At 37.4% G+C, this 24,681-nt stretch overlaps 1 protein-coding gene across 2 annotated transcripts in view; it reads left to right on the top strand.

The window, feature by feature from the left end:
- The window catches only part of LOC124554888 (chloride channel protein 2), a 532,144-nt gene that overhangs the window by 464,990 nt on the left and 42,473 nt on the right, over window positions 1-24,681 (top strand). For both annotated transcript variants that reach the window (XM_047128564.1, XM_047128563.1), the window contains exons 12-15: window positions 7,666-7,781; window positions 22,350-22,464; window positions 22,623-22,760; window positions 22,840-22,960. In XM_047128564.1, coding sequence (XP_046984520.1) covers window positions 7,666-7,781; window positions 22,350-22,464; window positions 22,623-22,760; window positions 22,840-22,960 — 490 coding nt within the window. The remainder of the gene's footprint in view (window positions 1-7,665; window positions 7,782-22,349; window positions 22,465-22,622; window positions 22,761-22,839; window positions 22,961-24,681) is intronic.

Below are 24,681 nucleotides of genomic sequence, written 5' to 3' on the forward strand. Positions count from 1 at the left end.
AACCACATGTAACAACAAACTGTATAAATATATGAATGTACACAAACTGACAACATCCATACATTTTAAAATGTCCACAGATGGCTAAATAAATAAATATATTTAAAGAAACATTTTTGTGAGCATGAAATACATGTAGATGGAAAAAATTGGTTTTTAATGTTCTTCTTAATTTAAAAAACCTTGGTTAATGATCTTTTGTAATAGATTGGAAATTAAGATTTGTGTTTGCAAAGAAAAATGGATTTTTGTGTGTGATGCATAATTAGAAATAAGAAGTCATTCATTTTTCATAAAAATAACAGTTACATATGTGTTAATTAGCATATATTGTTAAATTTTAGATTTAAATGAGGTAAATATTAGAAATGAATGTGAAAAAATGAAAAAATAAATAAAGACTGAAATGAGACTAAATCCAGCACTTACCAGTCTCAAAATTGTGTATTTTGTTTTTCATGGAAGTGCTTGAAGAACATTCACCTTTCTTTATAAGTTTGGAACCCACCATGGAATAAAACTAGCCCCCCTCCCCCTCCCCAAGTGGCAGGTGCCAGGCACCACATCGAATAACTGACCTTACTTTAGTGTATTAAAGTTGGCCAGAAAACATCAAAGCCAGTTTTCTTCAGAAATTTTGAGAGTTACATCTAAATGCTCTGGAGGATTGATATTTGAGTCCTGAATTTCACATACTGGAAATATAAAAAATTACAAAATCCATTTGGTGTGTGGTCTCTTTGTAAGATAATCTACACCTTCATAATGCAAACAGAATAGGATCTCACATTGTAGGAGAGACAAAATGATGCTGAAAAGAGAGGAGAAACAATTTACTGGTCCTTTCAAAGTTTCAATCAGCACTACAAAGATCTAACTGAGAAACTTCTAAAACAAAATGCAGCAGTATCAAAAAGCATGACACATTCTATTTTTGTCAGTAACTGTTTATTCCTCTTGCTGACAGATGAATTGTAATTTTTAAACATTATTGGATCAGTCTAAAATAATACAAAGGGATTAGGTGGCATATCAGCAAAAATAGTTAAACACTACTCTAAATGTTTTGTACATTCTATGATATTTGTGATAACTCTCGTAATGAATGAAGGAGGATTTCTGAAATAGTTAAAAAGGAGTTCTGAAATAGTTAAAAAGGAGCAAGGTTATGTAAATATTTTCAGGAGGGGAAAGAAATGTTCCAGGAAATTATAGTCTAAAAACTATTTCATTTATTTCATGTTCTGTTGCTCTCAAAATGTGAGCATGTCACACAAGATGTGAAACAAGTCAAACACAAAGGTAGTTACAAAACAATCATGATTTACATTCTTGATCCTTGTTTTTTGAAAAATTAAAAAAAATCTAGATTAACACTATAAAAGACAATCATCTGATAATAAATAAAGTAAATTATCTATTGCGGTTTAATAATTTGTCATAGGAAATTATTTAGTTATTTCTAAATAAAAGTCCCTTTTTTACACATAAAACTCTCCTACTGAGTAGACAGCCATATCCAATGAATATTTCTTTAATTTAGCTTTTAATAGAGATTCATTGCCTCTCAAACATCTTATCTGTTCCAGAAGAAAACTTTGGCGCTAGACCTTTTGACACGTGTTTTTACCACTGCCAAGTTCTTAAGCTGATAATGCAAATTTTCTTTCTCTCCTGTTCCATACCATAAGACAGTTTCTGTTACAATCATCCTGTTGAAATCCGTTCTGTCCAAAACAATAGACATTATAATTAAAGACTGACTGATAAATTTTGTAATGGCTACTAACGTTATTCACATTCTACTAAGCTGCACAGACCTGCACAAATGTTTGTAAATATACTGTTTTCTTTAGTGGTTTCATTAAGAGTCACATTTCTCAGTGTTAGCTTATGACCAATTGCTTATTCAAGTTATTTACAAGATGGAATGGAGTCTTTGATAAAAATGTTGCCTCATGTGGAATCACTATTGGAAAGTTATGTGCAATTCATACCAAGTTGTTTATTAATAAAATGCTAAGCAGTACATATGTCATTAACAAACTGAAAAACATGATTAAATTACTCGTTTGATTTTTATATTTACAGATTTTTTGCAGGCTTGAGAGCATGCAGATTCTTTATTTTCTCTGCTTTAAGCCATTTCACACCTACTGTTTTGAATGTTTTGCATGTTCTTCTCTCAAGCATTACATTACAAATCATAAGCAAATTTTTGACACAGAGAATTAAAGCATCTAATTCCTTGCACAACAATCTCAATTCATCTCATGGAAAATACCATGTAGTCATGGCAACACAACTTCAGTGGGCTCATTTTTGGTGGTCTGCCATTTTCATCCTTCATTCAACAGTACTAAATGCTTGTTTTCAATAACATTCCAAGAAGTAGGAAAGTGCAAGGATCCACATGTTTTCATAAAAAATTATCTGACCATGTCCAGAATGTTGTGCAGCTATTTTCTTTTCCTAAAAAATGCCTCATTTTTTACAGCTATGTGCGAAATTTGATGGGATGGGCTCTTATTCATTTATTAGAAAAGATAAACATTTAAAATCTACTGTATTATATGTATCTATATATATCTAATGTATTATATGTATCCATACATGCTACAATCCCTCTGCTATTGATAATACATGTCATCGAGGTTTTGGAAGAAGAGGAGAAACTCCGTAGTGTTTTTTTAGATCTTTCCATGATTTTTAGCTGTATTTGTCATGGTATTCTTCTAGAGGGATTGTTTTTCTATAGCATAAGAGGGAAAGTGACTAATATTATAAAACCTTTTGTTGGAATCAGAGAGCAATGTGCAAAAATAACTTATAATATGATAATATTTAAGAAGTGGTAACTCAAATTTTCAGTAGTTGAAACATTGGCATCAATACTTTTTATTCACTACATACATGTTATCTCATATGCCATCAGTGTAAAGATGATTATGTATACTGTTGGCGCATCTTTAATATCAAGGTTACCCAGAAAGTAATTCACTGCATTTTTTTCTTCAACAATTCTTTATTGAACATAATGAGAATTACACACACGAAAGAATGGTATTTTATCTACACACCCTATTTTTCCACATAATCCCCATGCCGTTCTAAGACCTTTCTCCAGCACGAAACAAGTGCATGTATGCCCTGTCAGTACCAGTCCTTGCCCTGGTGGCAAAAATGTCTTCCACTAATAGCATCCTTTAATGGCCCAAACAAGGGGCTAGGTCAGGGCTGTAGGATGAATGGGGCAACACTGTCCAACCCTATTTTGCATTTTGTTCAGCAGTCCTCAGACATGTGTGGGCCGAGCGTTATTGTGTTGCAGCAAAACATCTCCTGGGTTGCTGTGGCACTGAAATCATCAGAAGTGCATCTTGAGTTTTGTTAATGTTTTGACACATGCTTCTGAATTAATGGTACCTCCTCTTGGCATCACATCAGTGAAAATCGCACCTTCACAGTCCCAGAACACAGTGATCATGATCTTACCAACTGAAGCAGTTGCTTTGAATTTTTTCTTTTGTGGGGAGTGGGAATGTCACCATTCCATCGACTGTTGATTTGTTTCCAGCTCAAAACAGCAAACCCATGGTTCGTCACCAGTCACGATCCATTACAAGGCCTCCCCCACAGCTTCAAAATGTGGCAACAAATCAAGACAAATGTTTTTTCTGTGCAATTTGTGACCCACCATTAGACACCATGAGACCCGTCTTGCACACACTTTTGAATATCCAAGAATTACAAGGATATAGGACATGTCAAAGTATTTACAAGTTAAGACCAATTTAAAATAAGCTAATTCATATACACACACATTTACAGACTTCTAGTTAGAGACAATCATTAGATTCACTTCCAGTATACAATACTTTTTTTTTTTACAAATAACTTACTAAGTAACGTAATGCCACACTGTTCACTCATATTTCACTATCAGTCACTGCACACACTTGTCACAAATTGTTTTATAACAGTCCACTTACTACACACACACACACACACACACACACACACAGACAGACACTGGTACCCTCTGGGCCATTTTCTGTACCACAACTCCCCATTTGCTATCCTGAAAAACTGAGTCAGCATCCCTCTTTGAGTGAGATGTTGAGCTCAGAAAGAGGAAGAGGTGTTAGTATTGCACAATGCATAGCTTGGGGGTAAGTTTTTCTAGAAAAGGAAAAAAGAAGGAAAAACATAGTGTGAAGGTGTTATGTGGAATGTCGGATGTTTTATAATCATTATTATTATTTATTTGTATGACATTTTGCTTACCAAACCCCTACTCTGTTTTATCAAAGTAATCCTTCAATTTATAAAATGTATTGCATAACAGGTACTTTTTAGGTGCCTTTTTAAACAAGAGTATTTTTACAATTTATTTTATCTCTTTTGGTAATTTATTGTACAGTTTTATTACTTGGTAGAAAATCCTTTTTTTAGTTTTATGTTTATTTTTTCTTGGCAAATGTAAGTTGAGTATAGCTCTTGTTCCATGGTCGTGGACAAACTGTTTGTGCAGTAATTACTAATATTATTTTTGATTTGTACAACTGACTGATAAATATATTCACATGGAGCAGTTAAAATTCCCAGTGGTTTGAACAGATCTTTACAGTGAGCTCGACTACCATTTTTGGTTAGACTTTTATGGCTCTTTTCTGGAGTTTGAAAATTGTTTTCATATTTTGTGCATTTGTTCCCCAAAATAGATTGCCATAGGTACGAATTGAGTTTACATATGAATAGTATGTAACTAAAAAACACTGCACGTTACACACTGATGATAGGATTCTAAGGGCATAACATACTTATGACATTCTGATTGCAAGTACCTTTGTGTGTTCACACCACTTCAACTGAGAATCAATATTCATTCCTAGAAATTCTGCATTTGTTACACAGTCTATAGAGGTGCCATCTATACTTAATTTAACATTGTCATTTTCCCTCTCCAAACTGAAGTTCATGGCATTGTTTTCTCAGTGACTATAATATTGCTGTCATCAGCGAAGAGAATTTTTTCGCCATAAGTAACACTACTGGGAAAGTCAATGATGTATATCAGGAATAGTATTTGTCCCAATATGCTACATTGGAGAACCCCTATATTAATGTATTTTGGTTCTGATAAGTGTTTTACTAAATGTTTGGATCTATTTGAAGTATGTGTTATCTCTACTCTTTGTACCCTATCTGTTAGGTATATGATCAAAACCAGTCATTAGCTACCCCTCTTATTCCTAATTCCTCTAATTTATTTAATAGAATCTTGTGGTCAACTGTATCAAAGGCCTTAGAAAGATCCACTCATCTTTGTCAGGAGCATCAAGTACAACCTTTGTGAATTCTACTATGGCTGAGTCCATATTTTTGCCACTTCAGAAACCAAACTGTGGTTTGCTTAAAAGATTGTATTTATTCAGGTAATTCATTAATCTGTCTTTCTTAATTGCTTCTATTATTTTTGAGAATGGTGACAGCAGGGAAATGGGCCAGTAATTTTCTACGTCTTCTGCATTACATTTCTTAAGCAAAGGTACAACTCTTGCCTGTTTTAACTGCTCTGGAAATGTTCTGATGTGAAGGATTCATTCATTGTATTTGTTAAGGAGTCTTGTATAATCTCTATGCACTGTTTCAGTACACACATTGGTACTTCATATAAGCCTACTGACTTTTTATTTTTTATTTTTTGAACAGTTTTATTGACTTGATTCTCTGTGGTTGGAGGTAACATCATTGTATTTAGTGCAACATTATTTACAGGTGTTATATTTTTTGGGGGGAATTTTTGCTGTAACTTCTCTGCAATACTCGAAAAATGCTCATTTACATAGTTTGCTAAGTGTTGTGGATCATTTATTACCTTGTCCCCCTCCCTTAGCACTATGTTAGTCTGTGGTTCCTTGTCTCTCCCTGTTTCCTTTTTTATCACATTCCAGACTGCTTTGCTTTTATTCTCTGTATTATATATTATTTTTTCATTAAATGTCTTTTTTGTAGCAATCAGCACCTTCCTATAGATCTTTTTGTATCTATGATAGAAATTTAAGAATTCTGGATCATTGCAACTCTTTTTCATGGAACAGAGGTATTTAAGTGTTTGGGAGGACTTCTTAATACCTGCTGTTTTGTGAGGTGTTGATATAGACATGCACACTTTTGGAAATGCCTTTTCAAAGTTCAATTTAAATAATGTGGAGAATTTAGAGAATTTCATATTCACATTGGTTTCCTTATACACTTCATCCCAGCTTTGTTTTGCTAGTTCTTTGAAAAATCTTTTATTTTGATTTCTGGTAGATGTCATTTATAGGCTTGTAGTTTAGGGAATGATTCGATGCCTGATTTTACTGTTGTTATTTGACAGAGATGGTCTGATAGTCTGAGATCTTTTACAGCTACATCACATTTTTCCCTGTCCATACTTGTGGCCACCTGGCCAATTACTGATGCAGTCATTGTAGTAATCCTTGTTGCACTATTGACCAATAGGGACATGCCAAAACTCTGAAGGATATTTATGAGGGTGCTGCTGGATTCATTTATGGTATTGGTGTTGATCTTAATGTCCCTACACAGAATTATGTTGACCTTTGTACTTGAGACATTATCTAGAACTTCTGTTAATTTATTGAAAATAGTGTCCAGACTACCACTGGGAGATCTATACACACATAAAATGATTAATTTTATGGTGATATCAAGCCCTGTTAATTCAATAGCTGATATTTCAAAGTGTTTGTCTTCACTTGCTGTACTGAGGTCGTGACTTGATTTAAATTGTGTTCCTTTTCTGACATAAATGCATGATCCTCCACCCCTTGAAGCAGTTCTGCAGTAAGAGTTTGCCCTTTCATATGATGATAGCACTACATGTCGTATTTCTGTCTCCCTACACCAGTGCTCAGTAACACAAACTACCGTGCAGTTCAAAGATTGGAGCTCAACATCTAATAGTTGTATTTTATTTTTTATTGATTGCACGTTTTGATGGAGGATCGTTAAGTCTGCGAAATGCCCCGTGTTACTCTTTACAATTGTTTGTTTTTCTTTGTAACATCTGGTATGTGTGATACTTGGAGTGTTAAAATCTGTCTTGTGGGTGATTGTTTCAGTATTTTTTAAAGTGCTGGAGATATTCTTTAGGCAAGGGAACCTGTTGTCTGGATTTATCCTAAAAAGACTTACTTTTCCTACCCATGGCAAGATGTACCCATGTGTGGCCCGAAGTCCACCCCCTATACTTTCATGAATCAGCTGTACCAATCTTCCCTTCCCAGTCCTGTTTAGGTGTAGGCCATGCCTAGTGAAACCCCATGTGTTGATAGTCCTGACAGGCACCAGAGAAACACAAGCAAAGTTAGCTGCCCCAGAGCCATCCCTAACCCAAAATTTATTCGCCTCACAGCTCCATCAAGGTGTGGCCGATCATGACCCCAGAACAGCTCAAGCCCTAATAGGCCTATACATTTGTTATCTTTCTTTCTATGACTGTTGTGTCTCCATTGTCCAAAATACATGTAATGTTTAATATAATGCTGATGCACAAGTAGTCTCATTAGACATGGTGAGATCTTGAAGAAATGTGTTCATATAAGTTGAAATAAGAACATTCTCACAACTAATGTAATATTGTTTTATTTGCAGGTGGTTATGCCACTGTAGGAGCTGCAGCATTTTCTGGTGCTGTTACTCACACAATTTCTGTATCAGTTATAGTATTTGAACTGACAGGACAAGTAACTCATATCATTCCAATCATGGTAAGGATTCTAATGAAATTTTGCTTCTAGAATAGATGTCAATTTTCATACATGCTTTTATGGCTCTGAAATGAAAATAAAAGATGAACTAAAATGAACTGGCAAATAAAATATGATTAAGTAAACTGAAAACTGGTACAAATATGTATCTGCAAGCAACAGGGAAAATGGGGGGAAGGGAATTTATAAAAATGTAAGGGCAGAAAATCTGTCACACTAATACCCAGGGTTGTTTTGAACTGAGAGATAAACATAAGTACAAATATACTCAGAAAAATAAAATGCTCATTCAAGATTCTCTCAATAATTTACAGTGGAAAAAATAACTGCTTTGTTATATGATAAACACTCTGTATGTTCTTATTTGTACTTAAATGTACAATAGTCAGCTTAAATCTACAGATGATACACCTAAGTACCTATTATGGCAAGCTGCTGACTAAGATTTAGCATAGCAAAGTAAGCCTTTGAATGGCAAATTCTGATTTTTTCACATGCAGTCTCTTGTTATATCCTTTTGCATGATATAGAATAACTGACACAATGTAGGGATGAAAGAGTATACATATTTATTTGTTAAGCCCTCAGTATATTTCTAAGTGTTATTACAAACGACAAAGTTGATAACAAGTGTGGCACGAGAGGATTGTTCAACTGATAAAATATATAATGTTATGAGATCCTATGCAATCAAATATATTTAACATATAATTCAGGCGTATAATATAAAGAAGTATTTATTGTGACAAATAGTGTTTTCAAAATTGTGCTTAACACAAATTGATTTAAAAAAAAAAAAAAATGATTGTACCGCAGTTGGAGTGAACATATTTGTATATAATTTAAAGCTTTTATTTCTCAGTTGTCACATATGACATATAATATTCACAAGCACTACCAAACACATTTTCCCTGAACTATTGTAATGGGAAGAATAAAGGTAATCATGCAACGTTACCAATGGTTAGCAGTAACTACTGCTGCTTGCAATCCAGCAGAGAGTGAGTGCACAACCTGTTCAACAGCTCATCTGCACAGAGGTTTTGTTGCACACCACTGCTTTATGCCCATACATTAATAATTATTAAGGTGGCCTATGTGCTCAGTCAGTGAAGTACAGAATGTAAGAGTAAATTGAGCAATGCAATTGAGAATTAAGGATATTAATGTATGTTTAGCACACATTAGAATTATGTTGTTGCTTTATTCATAGAAACTTGCTTAGCTATGAATGATGGTCCTATACACAATGATCCAATGGAATCTGTAAATAGTTTTAGTACAGCAGTGGCAGGCAATTAACAGTTCACTACATCACAGTCACCATAATTCCACTATGTTCACAGCTCACAAACTTATAAACCAAAGACTAACTTCTAAACAGTCCTATAGGCCTGATCCTGCCTCAGAATCAAAACTCATGTGGTCCCAGGCCATTCTAGCCCACCTTGCCTGCATGGCTCCCAGCACACCAAAGCCCACAATCTCTGCCTTGCGTCTCTGCCCTGCGATTTGTCTTGTGACACCACTCGACTCAAATATACCTCACCATCATTTGTTTACAAACACTTTTCACAATATACAAATACTTAAACCAAATACAGTACACAATTCTGTTTATTTATCCTATCCCATACTATTATATTTTCTTACTGCAATTATTTTTATTTTTAATATATTGCACGAACTGTACCAGCAATCGCTGGTCAAAACAACTACTTTATTCTTCCTTGCCTGTTTTGCATTATGTTCTTCAAATCCGTCTACAATTATTAATACAGAAATTTGTTATTAAATTAGCATAGTAAACAGAGTATTGGTACAAACTACCCACACTGAAGCTAATAGCTTTATGTATACGTGGATGACTCTGTTTTAGGTGCACAGTTTCACCTGTTATGTTACATACTTCCACTTCATGAAGACATTACCTCTGTGATAGCTAATAGTAACTTCATGGGACGAAGATTTTGGCATTGAAATAAGATATGTGTAAGCAACTATACATCTAAACCATAAGTGATCTCTAGATTCTAAACACATTAATAATTTCAATAATTGGTCTCTAAAGGCATCAATGAAAATCAATTTAAATGGAATTGCCTATCTTCAGTTCTCCCTGTCATTATACATCACTTCACTGAGTATGCACTCACTGCAGTTGTTCAGTTGCTGCCAAAGCAAGGACCTCCTCCTTGAGTCCCATCTCCATCTCTGCATCAGCACACCATATGTCTCACATTATAGTACAGCCACCAGTGCGTTGTACTCCTCTCATCAGCCAAGCCTTAATGTGACAAATGTCAAACAAAGGACCAAAATCAAAAGTTGCCTGTATCTATGATCCCATGGCTCCCCAGCAATCAATATAATGTAATCCTCATTGGTTTATGATGTGTTCACTGTATCAGTTCGCAAGTGAAAGATCCTGAAACACTGAACAAAGTGCACAGATAAATTTCAAACAAATGCAAACTCCTTGTGAATAAATCTCAGAACCTAATCACTCCCACAGATTTCATAATCCATAAACAATTAACTTAAAGAGGTAAATTATGTGCTACTTCACCCAGCAAACAGTAATTACCAGTTCATTGCATATAATTTCTAGTTATAATTCCATCACCATTTTCTTCAAATTACAGATATTTTCCATTGCTGAGACTTTTTATTTATTTAATAATTATTTATTTATTTAATTCTTGGCCAGCTCACAACCTGCACCACCCCCACACACGTGCCTCAAGCTCCATGTGTAAGTTTTCTTGCCATATTAGAAAACAACCTATTGTCCCCACAAGTTTTCTTTCCACACCTCAATATTATTCCTGGTTACAAATACTGAACAAACCCCCCAAAATAACAATTATATTTACCCAACAGAGACCATAATTCCTCCAAAATTTCTTACGCGTGTGCACACAACAAGAAGTCAATATACATAATAATCTCCCAATATGCTTAACCGATTACACATATATAACTAATATACTGGAACAGAAATTTCTCCTTTTATCACTAACCATATCACTTGTCAACATACAGCATCGACTCAATCACATTCCAGAGACCAAATGGTTTCTTTATTCTCTCTCCTGCCTGTTTCTCCAGTCCCTGTCATTGTCACTCTGCCGATTTCTAGTACTTGAACACCTGTTCACATTGTGATGAAAATTATTTCCATAATTATTACCCTTATTCTGATTTGTGCTACTTTCCTTGTATTCTACCAATTTTGGTTTATAATGCAGTGCCCTGTCCACATTCTCAACAAAATTCAAAAACTGTTCCACTGAATCAGTAGGGCTGTGCATTATATCCCATTGCAAGTTCTCAGGCGGCCTTCTTTTTAATGTTGATATTTCCGTTAGTACCCCTAATGGTCTATCTAAGTGTACACTCCTGGAAATGGAAAAAAGAACACATTGACACCGGTGTGTCAGACCCACCATACTTGCTCCGGACACTGCGAGAGGGCTGTACAAGCAATGATCACACGCACGGCACAGCGGACACACCAGGAACCGCGGTGTTGGCCGTCGAATGGCGCTAGCTGCGCAGCATTTGTACACCGCCGCCGTCAGTGTCAGCCAGTTTACCGTGGCATACGGAGCTCCATCGCAGTCTTTAACACTGGTAGCATGCCGCGACAGCGTGGACGTGAACCGTATGTGCAGTTGACGGACTTTGAGCGAGGGCGTATAGTGGGCATGCGGGAGGCCGGGTGGACGTACCACCGAATTGCTCAACACATGGGGCGTGAGGTCTCCACAGTACATCGATGTTGTCGCCAGTGGTCGGCGGAAGGTGCACGTTCCCGTCGACCTGGGACCGGACCGCAGCGACGCACGGATGCACGCCAAGACCGTAGGATCCTACGCAGTGCCGTAGGGGACCGCACCGCCACTTCCCAGCAAATTAGCGACACTGTTGCTCCTGGGGTATCGGCGAGGACCATTCGCAACCATCTCCATGAAGCTGGGCTACGGTCCCGCACACCGTTGGGCTGTCTTCCGCTCACGCCCCAACATCGTGCAGCCCGCCTCCAGTGGTGTCGCGACAGGCGTGAATGGAGGGACGAATGGAGACGTGTCGTCTTCAGCGATGAGAGTCGCTTCTGCCTTGGTGCCAATGATGGTCGTATGCGTGTTTGGCGCCGTGCAGGTGAGCGCCACAATCAGGACTGCATACGACCGAGGCACACAGGGCCAACACCCGGCATCATGGTGTGGGGAGCGATCTCCTACACTGGCCGTACACCACTGGTGATCGTCGAGGGGACACTGAGTAGTGCACGGTACATCCAAACCGTCATCGAACCCATCGTTCTACCATTCCTAGACCGGCAAGGGAACTTGCTGTTCCAACAGGACAATGCACGTCTGCATGTATCCCGTGCCACCCAACGTGCTCTAGAGGGTGTAAGTCAACTACCCTGGCCAGCAAGATCTCCGGATCTGTCCCCCATTGAGCATGTTTGGGACTGGATGAAGCGTCGTCTCACGCGGTCTGCACGTCCAGCACGAACGCTGGTCCAACTGAGGCGCCAGGTGGAAATGGCATGGCAAGCCGTTCCACAGGACTACATCCAGCATCTCTACGATCGTCTCCATGGGAGAATAGCAGCCTGCATTGCTGCGATAGGTATAGGTGGATATACACTGTACTAGTGCCGACATTGTGCATGCTCTGTTGCCTGTGTCTATGTGCCTGTTGTTCTGTCAGTGTGATCATGTGATGTATCTGACCCCAGGAATGTGTCAATAAAGTTTCCCCTTCCTGGGACAATGAATTCACGGTGTTCTTATTTCAGTTTCCAGGAGTGTATTAGTTTGCTGAGATCCCTCACACAAAATTCTCTCATAGTTTCTCTACCACTTCTATAATTTGGCCCATTTAAGAAGTCATTTTCCAATATTAATTGCTTGGCCTGTCCCCAACATTTATGCAAGAACATTACTTCAAATTTCTTATAGTCTACAAATTCATCAGCAAGTTGGTTAGCCGAAGTCTGAGCTGGTCCCTCCAGCTGTCTATTTACAAACTTTACTTTTGTTTCCTCACTCATCCCTGTTATAAAGCTATTTTTGCACTTAGCCAAGAAATCTAGCACATGGAACCTATTTTACCACTGAATGGCTTTACACAGGGTGCGGCAGTGTTGATACTAGGATATTAAAAACACACCATTATGTCAATTAATAGTTAAAGGTATGCCATTTACTAATGTGTAAGTCATTGTCCATTGTGTGGATTACTCTTTGAATATGACTCCTGTCAAATGATGCCCCCTCTGCACAACACATTCATCTAGGCAGCGTTGGAAGCTTTCCATAACTCGGCGTAATGTATTCCCTGGGACATTGCCGAAGGCAGTTCTGATGCGATCCTTCAACTCAGGAATGGTGGCACTATGTGATTGGAACACTTCTTGCTTCAGGTAGCCCCAAAGGAAAAAGTCTGCACATGAAAGGTCAGGTGAGTGAGGTGGCCAGAAAATGTCACCAAAATGAGAAATTGCTCTGCCAGGAAATGCCTGTCGCAAGAAATCCATGCAAACTCTGGCTGTATGCGAGGTCGCTCTGCCTTGTTGAAACTATAATTGTTCCACATCCACATCGACCATACCTAATTGGGGAAGAACGAAGTCTTGCAGCATATTTAGGCACCGTTCACTGGTGACAGTTACAGCCACACTGCTGTCATCCTCAAAGAAGTAAGGGCCAATAATCCCAAAGGAAGCAACTCCACAACACACTGTGACACGAGAACTGTCCAAGGGCTTGATGTGCAGTTCATGTGGGTTTACATCACTCCAATAATGCATATTCTGTTTATTCACTCAACTACATAACACAAAATGAGCATCATGTGACATCAGGATGGTGTGCAACATCTGTGGATTTTGGCGAAGGAGATTACGCATGATTAAACACAATGTTTCACATGAAACCCAATCGTGAGACCTAATGTCCTGAAGAATCTGCAGCTTATATAGGTGAAAATGGAGATCTTAATGCAATATTCTCCTGATTGAGCGATTGGACATATGCACAGTTTGCGCGTGACGACAAGCTGATCTTTTTGGGCTACGCGGGAGTGCAGCATGAACATCTTCCACGGCTTCTGGTGTCTGCACAGTTCTTTCACTTCTTCCTGGTTTCCCATTGCAAACAGAACCTATTGTTCGAAATGCACATACCGACCTCACAATGGTCTGTCCATCTGGAACTTTCCCATGACATCCCAAGTTGAAATGTTGCTGAAATAGACGCTGGGTAGCAATAACAGAGTTGTTATTCTTGAAATAACTTTCAACAGCAAAGGCATGGTGCTGTGCACTCCACCACTCCATATCACTGTGACACTTGAAATGGTAGCTCGTTAGTACACGAATGTGGCACGAGCTGGCGTGCATTCCTGGAGTACGTTATTGTACTATGCAAGTCAAATTATGCTATGAATGCTGCCGCACCCTGTATTTGTACCAATTGTCATGGGACACCCTATCATACCTGCCTGCCCGGGTGCTACATTACTTATGGTTTCCTTCAGATTGTCTATCTGTCCTTGAATAATTTCTACCTCCCCTTTTAACTTTTCATTACGAATTTTAATTACCGAATCTAGTTCAGCTTTTGTGTGGAGTTCCTACACCTCATCTCCTGTGCTTCAATTTGTCCCCCAAATTCAGATTCTACAGTCCCCAGTTTGGTACCCAACTACTTTTCTAATTTGTATATTTGTTTGCTGATGTCTTTCACAGTTTTTTCACAAGTTTCTAGTTTATTTTCAAGTTTTTCAAATACACTCACCAACAGCGCAAACTTTTGATTTACTGCATTTATCTTACCTCCAAGTTCAGTTTTTAAACCGCCAATTTTACACTTGCATCTAGTTCAGATTTTAGATTTTCTAATTTCTAATTTTTTATCAGTGCATTCAGTGCGTGAGTTCAGTTCCTGGCACCCAACCATGCTCCTCTGGGATACCAGGGCTACTACAGTCACTCCTAATATCCTGTGATCTGCATTCACTTAAAAGTCTCTGCATCTCATTGGCCATGGCTGATGACTAGCAACGCAAGATATATAATGCAACTGATGCTTGTACTTAACTTGGGGCTTCTGCGATGTCAACTATTACTGCAACACATGGAGCGGGTGATGGTGTGGAAATGACTGGGTGGCAGTGTGGACATGGCCAGGGAATTATGCAGAGATGGCCAGGCAAAGGCAGACACACTCACGGGTGCCGGTACAGTCAGCAACGTTTTGCTACAGCTGCCACATGGACTGGTACCAGCATAAACACTGCAGCTCTGAGAAATTCACATGGATGAGCAGGGTCCCGAATTTGTGAAACAGACTGTCCCACAAAATGTTACAGCACAAACTAGGCACTGCCACCTACAATTATATTAATATTCACATATGCGCAATGGTTGCACTGCTAGACCATTACTGTTATGCACTGCATATAGCTCTGCACACACACACACACACACACACACACACTAACTGTGTTCACAGGCCTATACTTTTCCTGGAACTCTTGATCCCAAAGTACTTTAAGTGGAAAGGAAACAGTCCAATCCAAAATGAGCCTAACCAATTGCAGTCTTACCAGCAGTTAGCACTAACTACTGCTGCTTGAAGTCGAGCAGAGGGTGAGCGCACAGTCTGTTAAATGGATCGTCTGCACAGGAGTTTTGTTGGACACCATTGCTTTATGCCATTACATAAACGATTATTAAGGTGGCCTATGAGATCAGTCAGTGAAGTACAGATATGTAAGAGTAAATTGAGCAATGAAATCTAGAATTAGGTATATTAATGTATGTTTAGCACATGTTAGACTTATATCATTGCTTTATTCATAGAAACTTGCTTAGCTATGATGATGGTCCTATACACAATGGTCCAATCAAATATGTATGTAATTTTAGCAAAACAGTGGCAGGCAATAAACAGTTCACTGCATCACAGTCACCATAATTCCACTATGTTCACAGCTCACAAACTTATAAACCAGAAACTAGCTTCTGAAGAGTCATGTAGGTCTGATCTTGCCTCAGAATCAAAACACGTATGGCCCCAGGCCGTTCTAGCTCACCATACCTGCTTGGCTCCCAGCACACAAAAGACCATGATGTCTGCCTTGCATCTCTGTCCTGCATTTTGTCAAGTGACACTGCTCTACTCAAATTAACATCCAAACACCTGACCATCATTCATTTGCAAACAAACATTTTTCACAATATACAAATACTTAAACCAAATATATTACACAATTCTGTACACTTATTCTATCCCGTACTATTATATTTTTTAATTGCAATTATTTTTATTTTTAATATACTGCACAAACCATACCAGAAATCACTAATCAATACAACTACTTTATTCCTTTTTGCCCATTTTGCATTATGTTATTCAAATTCTTCTATAGTTATTAATATAGAAATTTATTATTAAATGAACATAGAAAATGAAATATCAGTACAAATTACCCAAGCAGAAATTAATAACTTTATGTATATGTGGATGACTCTGTTTCAGGTGCACAGTTTCACCTGTTATGTTACAATCACTCACCTTATTGTTGAGGTTTTAAGCAATAGACAGTCATATAAAGAGGACTGACTTGTGGTTAAATTTTCAGATAACATCCTTGCTGAGAGATAATAAACTGATGAAAATATCCTTACACATATACACTTGCAGCTACAATATCCTGGTGGTGCAGCCCAACCAGGGTGAGTGTTTGTGTTAGGTGGCCTGGCTGAGGGGAACAAGGAGGAAGAGTGGGAAGGGGCAGAGGTGCTTTCCTGAACTGACACAGTTATGTGGACCAGTATTTCATTAGGAATGAGATGTGGCTTTAGTGAAAGAAATCAGTGCATGTTGGGGAATGGTTACATAGGTAGACACTTGTAGGACAATAATGGAGTTAAACACTCTCGATAAATGATGGAAGAATATCTGCAAAACAAGTATGTACAGTGGATGAATAACAACATGAAATGACTGTACATAAAACATGAAAAACTATTCAAGGGATTGGAGAATGACAATGAAAATAGAAATTATATGGCAACTGGTATGGATTATTATTACCATTATTATTATTATTATTATTATTATTATTATTATCATCATCACTAGTACTACTAATACTATTGTCATTTGGAATTACAGAACATATGCATATACACATATAATTTATTTACAAATTAAAGATTAAGTTTGACAGCCAGATTGCAGCACTTGGTGTCACTTTATTTATGTCTTTCAGACCACCTATAGAAACATGGAATGGGCAACTCTTCTCAGTATCTCTTGTTATCTGTTTCTCTGGACAACATTCACATGCTGTACTTTAACAATAAACATGCATCTTCAATATGTTTCTACATCTCCCTTGTCTTGTTTGGTTTTTGTCAAATCTTTACCAGTCGTGATTAGGTTGATAGAACTCTACAACTTCCCTCATGGAAATTCGAATGTGATTCATCTTCTGTGGTGGAAGATCATTTCAGTGGTCTTTCGACTTATTGATCGCACTGAAAACTTCTGTGGTATGAAGATAAAACCAAGGTAGCTTGTGAAACGTTGGGGAAATCTGGAAAGAGCCATTTAGAACTAACTTCGTATGGTAACCTGTCATCTAAAGAATTATATGAGAGTTAATCTGACAATACAAGCAATGGTCTGTATGGCCTCTTTCAGATGTATGTCTGTGTTGTTTGTATGTGCATTATTTTTCCATACAGGGGCATAATATTCAGCAGCTGAGTATACTAGTGAACAGAGTAGTGTATCTGCATTTGCTCCCCAGTTGTTTGCAGATATTTTGTGGAGAAAATTTAATCTTGTGCTAAGCTTCTTTGACAGGTATGTGTAGTGCTGGTTAATTGCTGTGTCCAGTCAAGGCTTACACCTAGACACTTTGGGAAGTACATAAGGGAAAACTTCAGTGCCGTCAAATAACACATGTATCTTACTATGAATATTGATCAACCAAAAAATTATAACCACCTAGTTAAAACTGTGTTGGTCCACCTCTGAAATACAATTCTGAGAGCAATGGATTCAACAAGTACTTGATAGGTTTCTAGAGGTTCGTGGCACCAGATGCCTATGCACAGGTTATACACTTCCTGTAATTTATGGGTAGCTGATTTGTGGGCATGGAGCTGGTGCCCAATAGTGTCCCAGTTAGGTTTCATCAGATTCAGATAAGCTGAATTTGATGGGCAAGACATCACTGTGAGTTCACCATCATGCTTCTCAAACCACTGCAGCACAATTCTGGCATTGTGACAGGGACAGTAATCCTGCTGGAAGATGCCACCACTGCTGGGAAGACATTGAGCATAAGGGGTTACAGGTGGTCCCTAACAATGTTCACGTAGTCCACAGCTGTCATGGTTCCTTTGATTATTACTGCAGGTCCCATGCAAGCCCAGGTGAATGTCCTCCATAACATAATACTGCTCCCACTGGCCTTCATCTGTGGCGCACTGCATGTTTCAAGCAGCCCAGTTGATGGCATATCTGGACACAATCATTGACAGGGTTTAGCAATAAATGGGACTCATCTGACCAGCAACATGATTCCATTGATTTGCGGTCCACTCTCAATGATCCCGTGCCCTCTGTAAGCATAACTGATGATGTTGTTGGGTAAACATGGGAACACATAGGGGTCCTCTGCTGTGGAACAGCATGTTCAACACTGTGCACAGAACAGTGTGCTCCAAAACAATCGTGCCTGCACCACCACAGTACTCTGTGGTCCGATCTGCTACAGATTGAGATTTTCACTCTGCAGTGGAGTGTGAACTGATATGAAACTTCCTGGCAGATTAAAACTGTGTGCCGGACCGAGACTCGAACTCAGGACCTTTTCCTTTTGCGGGCAAGTGCTCTACCAACTGGAAACATCCCCCAGGCTGTGGCTAAGCCATGTCTCCGCAATATCCTTTCTTTCAGGAGTGCTAGTTCTGCAAGGTTCGCAGGAGAGCTTCTGTAAAGTTTGGAAGGTAGGACACGAGGTACTGGCAGAAATAAAGCTATGAGGACGGGGCGTGAGTTGTGCTTGGGTAGCTCAGTTCATAGAGCACTTGTCCACGAAAGGCAAAGGTCCCGAGTTCGAGTCTCGCTCTGACACACAGTTTTAATCTGCCAGGAAGTTTCATTTCTGCTACAGATTGCTGTCTATGCTGCATTAGAGAGCAGGCAAGTCTCCAATCCCTATGTTCTGTGATGAGTTATGAATGTCCAACACATTGTCACCTACTCATGGTTTCAGCTTTTTTCAGCCACTTTTCATAGATGCTCACAGCAGTATCACACAAACAGCCAACCAGATTAGCCATTTCTGAGATGTTCACTCCCAGGCACTGGGCCATGACAATGTAGCTCTTGTCAGCATTGTTTAAGTCACCAGATTTCTGCACTTGCAACACTTATCATTGCTAGAATGATTCCCCATCCATCTCTGCTCTGCTCATGTATTTCTCTTGTCACTTCATGTGCACTCAGTGCCACCAGGCAGCATACTACCTCAAGGTGGGCAATGGTCGTAATGTTTTGGTTCATCAGTGTATCTCTTCATTATAGAGATGGAACACTGTGACCTCTGTTTTACTGAGGTTTGTTGGGTGTTTCCATTTGAAAAATTATTCACTCTGTATGATAAGCAAATTGCCTTTGGCTTCTGGCTCAGGTTCTTTGGCCGACAGTTGTTTTATGATTTTTCAGATGTTTCATCAGCACAAGTGCCTAACATTGTTAAAGCTTCACCCTCCACTGCTGGTGGCACCAGCAACAGAGAGTGAAGCTTTGAGAATGCCAGTCACTTGTGCTGGTTAAATATCAGAAAAATCTTCAGAGAAACTCAAGACAAAAGCCAACAGGCAATTTGTCAACAAGTGGCTATGAAAGCCTTGGCAGTTTTTCAGTAGTATTGGGTTACTTGAGAGTGAACTCTCACAATGCTTGATAGCTTTGTTCTGTGCATTTGCATTTGCATCTATGATCATAGCATGCAGAGTAACCATGGTGTAGTTTGCAACATTGGTTCTGATATATAACGTGAAATAATAGCAAGAAATTAGAGGAGGAATTGGCAGGTTAAAAATTAAAATGAATTAACATCACAAATAGAGAATGATTAACTGAGGTCCTGGGTTAGTGAAGGTAATCAGAAAACTGTTCTGTAACAAAAATAGCTTGACTGGTGCAATGAGGTGTAACAATAGTTTTGCACAAGCACTCTATTGTGGGATGATAATTGGTTTGTGAAAAGAAAGGCAAGAAGGAAAATTTAAGGGGAAATATGGATAGACAATGAGGGAGAGAAAATACAGAGATAGGACACAAAACAGGTACAAAGAATGAGTGACACATGGTTACAGGATGGAAAGGAGCCACTTGCCAACATATCAAAGACCACGATGGTATAAAAACAGTAGAAAGACTAACAGTAACAGCTCACCATGTATCCCTGTTCTGTCAATCTACATTATTTCTAGAAAGCATCACTATGCTTCTTCCTTCTCCTTGTACCCATTCCACCTCATGCATCCATCATCTCAGTATGGCTACAAAGCTAAGACAATACAGAATGAGTGTGTGTGCATGTTTTAGTTAATTTGTTAGTTTTGAGAAAGCACTTTGTTAGAAAGCTTAGCTACAAGCCAGTCTTGTTTATGTACCTGTCTGGTCTCTTTCTAGAGTTATACTAGAATATTCTTCTAACATGTGCATTACGCAAAGGAAATCTGGAAAATGAGGTAGCCGAAAATAGGTAGCAATAATCTTGTGCAGGACTCTATGATGTCTTCCTGTCTTCCTTTAAATTACTGCTCAGACAGATGTTCATTTCTCAAGAGTAAGATAATTCACTACAGATAAGTAATTAACTGTCGTTGATAATATTAACAACTTGGGGCATGCCACATTTCTGTACCTTAGGTAGGATTAAATAACCATGACATACTTCTGCTAATGTATTCAATCTAAGGTTAGGGGCCTTTTTACTATAGCACAGTGACCCAAAAGAGCGCAGTATTTTGCCATATAATTTACACTAGGCCACATCTTAATAAACATATGACAGTTATCAGATTACAGAACAGTAATGACATTTCTAAATTTCTAAACATAGTTTTTGTTTGGTCTCAGACTCTAAATGCTGGGAAAGAGGGAGAGATTTATTTGTTTGGTTTACTTATTTATTTAATTTGACAAGACTAGACCCACCAGGCACTCCACAGATTTTACGTTACATTCATTACAATAATGGTGTTTTATGTAATATCTCATGTAGAATACGACATTTAGAAATTACTACAGTGCAGAAAAAACACAATTTTATTCATTTATGATAAATACAACAATTCATGGGATGGGGAGAGTGTACTTAATAGAAACTGACATTATTTTTACAAATGATGTCCATTCATACACAATCAATCATTATACTAAGGAAGAGAATTTAAGTAATTAATTGCAGCATGTTTTGTACTGTATTTTTACCACTATGCGGCTGCATTGATGGTTACAGCTTCTTTCTGTTAATCATTAACGTGTAGTTCTATACTCAAACTTCATTCATCAAAAGTGATATATCTTGGAAAGAGAAACTGGAGCCTTCTATAAACCATGTAAGAAGCAATGAATTTTACTCCCTGTTTCCACTGTAATCGTCACTCTACATTTCATTGGTCAAGCACTGTTTGCTTGAAGTGTAGTTTGTTCACTGTTCACAATAATCAGCCATTGGCCTTACAGTCATCCACTTCTGGGTCAGCATCACAGTCATCCCTCAAAACAAATTAAAAGCAAGAAACTAAACTTTATCTTTGTGCAGAAATGATAGTGTTTTGCAATGTAATTTTTCATTGATGGTAATATTATCATAGAAGAATATGGAAAATATATGCAGACACTTGTAAATTAAAGATTAATTTAGGTATTTAAGGTTATTAAGAATGTTTCTCAACTATATGATGCATGATTAAAAGTGTTGTAAATTTACACAACATTCAGTTTACTCTTTGTGCTTTGTGAATCTTCTGTACGTTAAATCATTTATTGAATTTTTATGTAATGAAATATGGGGACATCATTACTTTCTCCTCAAGAGATTGCACATTAAAAAACTAACTGATTGATATTGTGTAGATCAGGACACAAAATTTATAATAGACCTCACTTTAAAATAGACAGACTGTTGGTCTTACATTTTTCATAGAATTCTTTCAACAACATCTATCACTCATTTGCCAGTTTATCTGACGTTTGTTTGATAAGCAACCACTGGTCAAATTACTTTGCTGTTCCTTTGTATGTGGCTTTAGTTGTTGGGCTATCTATTTTACTATATTTTCAGCATAGGACATTTCACTTTGTTTCAGTAAGCAGTTGACACAGATGTACAGGGTCACATATAGTTATTCATCTATTTGCATCATAGCATTTCAATTTATTGATTACATTTACCAACATCCTAATATTGAAACAAAAATTTAAGTGATCTTGTTCTATTATTTTTCAGATTGCTGTTTTAATCTCAAATGCAATAGCATCATTTCTGCAGCCATCACTTTATGACAGTATTATTCTCATTAAAAAACTGCCATATCTTCCTGACCTTTTGCCATCTAGTTCAGGTAAATATTAATTCTATAAGTGTACTGCTGTTTATTTGGTATAATGTGTTCAGATACAAATTTCTTTGCATAATTTCATGTTGCTTTTGTTGCAATTTAGCTTTTTACACTATTGCTTAAGTTGCATGTTATAAAGAACATGATAATTTACATTACAGGAATGTACAACATATATGTAGAAGACTTCATGGTTCGTGATGTGAAGTTCATATGGCATGGAATGAGTTACAAGAGCCTGAAGAACACCTTGAAAGAGAACAGAAATCTAAAAGGCTTTCCTCTGGTTGACAGCCCTGGTAAAATTTGTTATACAGGCTTTTTTTAGTTATTTTACATAAATATACAGAAGTATGTGATTATGAAATATATTTTCAGAGTCTATGATCCTGCTTGGGTCTATTCAGCGACTTGAGTTGATAAAGCTCATTGAAAGACATATTGGTCGAGAAAGAAGACTTCAAGTGGCAGCCAAATGGCAGAAAGAGGCACAAGAAAGGTAAATGGGATTTATGTGGTACTATTTGTGTTTATATTTTATTTCTCACTCAATAATTGTTTCTGCATGAGCCTTTGTAGTCTCAGTTATCCAGCATACTCTGCATTGAGTCATCAGGTGAGATATTTCTTATCTTTTAGAACACTGTGACATAAAACACTGCCAGATGGCAAGATGTAATAAAAACAAACAAGTGACACAGGCTTTTCTTATTTGAATTTAAAATCCTGCAAAGACCAAGGTCATTGCAGCAATGTGCTAATGCCGTTCAGCAAGACAGCAACATTATCTCATTTAAAGACAATATTTAGGTGAATCATGGAAATATTATATCAAGTGTACTTTGGGATCTAGCAAAAATTCTGAGAAGAATACTAAATTTAAAGAAAGTTGTAGAGAACATACATCAGAAGAATTGGAGCAGAGGTCTTTTCTGATTAATGCATAATGCCTTACCACTATACCACTTTTTTTTTTTACTATATACAGTATATGAAAACTGCATATATTGCACACAGAAGATGAGAGAACAGTTATTTTTCTGATTGGGATTTCTCTGTCCAGATGAAAATTTACATGAATAGGACATATATACTGTCAGGATTACTTGAAAAATTTTTCATGATTCTACATTATCAGCTTCATTCTTCTGCAAACATAATGAAAATGAGGCATATGAAAGTGAATGTCTCAATGTTCTGTATTGTGTTATAGTTTCTACTGATAAACCTCTTCTGTTCGGCAAAGAATCAAACTCCAATGTAGTAAACACCTTCAAACTTCTTATTACTTTACAGGTGAGTCAATGTGATAAATATTCGACAATAAGCATGTAAACAGGAAAAAGTTTAGAAAATGTTTGAAATTATGTGTCAAGTTTGTTGGAGGTCTCTAAGTGCTCTCATTATGAAACACTGAATAAATATAGTCTGAGTAATTTCCACACCATTATAATCAAAAGGTAGTTTTTCGTAAACCTCGATATTTACTATGTCATATCTCCTGAACTATGTGCAATACAATGTCATAATTACACAGGTACACCCAGTGGTATATGTGAATACTGTCTGAAAAATGTGTTGTGAATAGAATTAGCAGCAGAGAAGTAATATTATGAATGAAAAAACACATGAGACTGGTGAAATATTCTGCAACATTTATTATTTTACCAACCAGTTTTCAGCTGTATGACATTGTCAGGTAAAAAGATAAATATATGTAGCCGTGGAATTTTTTTGTAGGATCAAAGATTTTAAAACAGTAGCTACAGAGTTTTTCAGTTTGTTTCCAATGGTGACAATTGTTAATGCTTGATTAAGTACTAAAACTGTAAAATTGTGGAGGCATGGGTCAAAAACAATAACTTGACATTAAATTTTACAAAAACAGAAATCATTCATTTCACCACAAAACAATCTGCACAGTCTATAAGTGAAGTAAGGAATATGGACAAAAAATTAGAGACTGCAGGCTGTGTCAAATTCCTTGGCATATTAGTCAATAAAAACCTGTTATGCGGTCACCATGTTAACAACATACTGGGTCGACTGAATAGTCTTGTATATATTTTATCTTGTATAGTATTACTGATTCGGCTGTAAGAAAAACTGTATATAATGAATATTTTGTTTCAGTCATTAGGTATAGTATAATTTTCTGGAAGTCTGAAAAAACAAATTTACTTAGAGCTTTTAGACTACAAAAAAGAATCATCTGAGCAA

The sequence above is a fragment of the Schistocerca americana genome, chromosome X (genome assembly GCF_021461395.2).
Source record: "Schistocerca americana isolate TAMUIC-IGC-003095 chromosome X, iqSchAmer2.1, whole genome shotgun sequence".
NCBI lineage: Eukaryota > Metazoa > Arthropoda > Insecta > Orthoptera > Acrididae > Schistocerca > Schistocerca americana.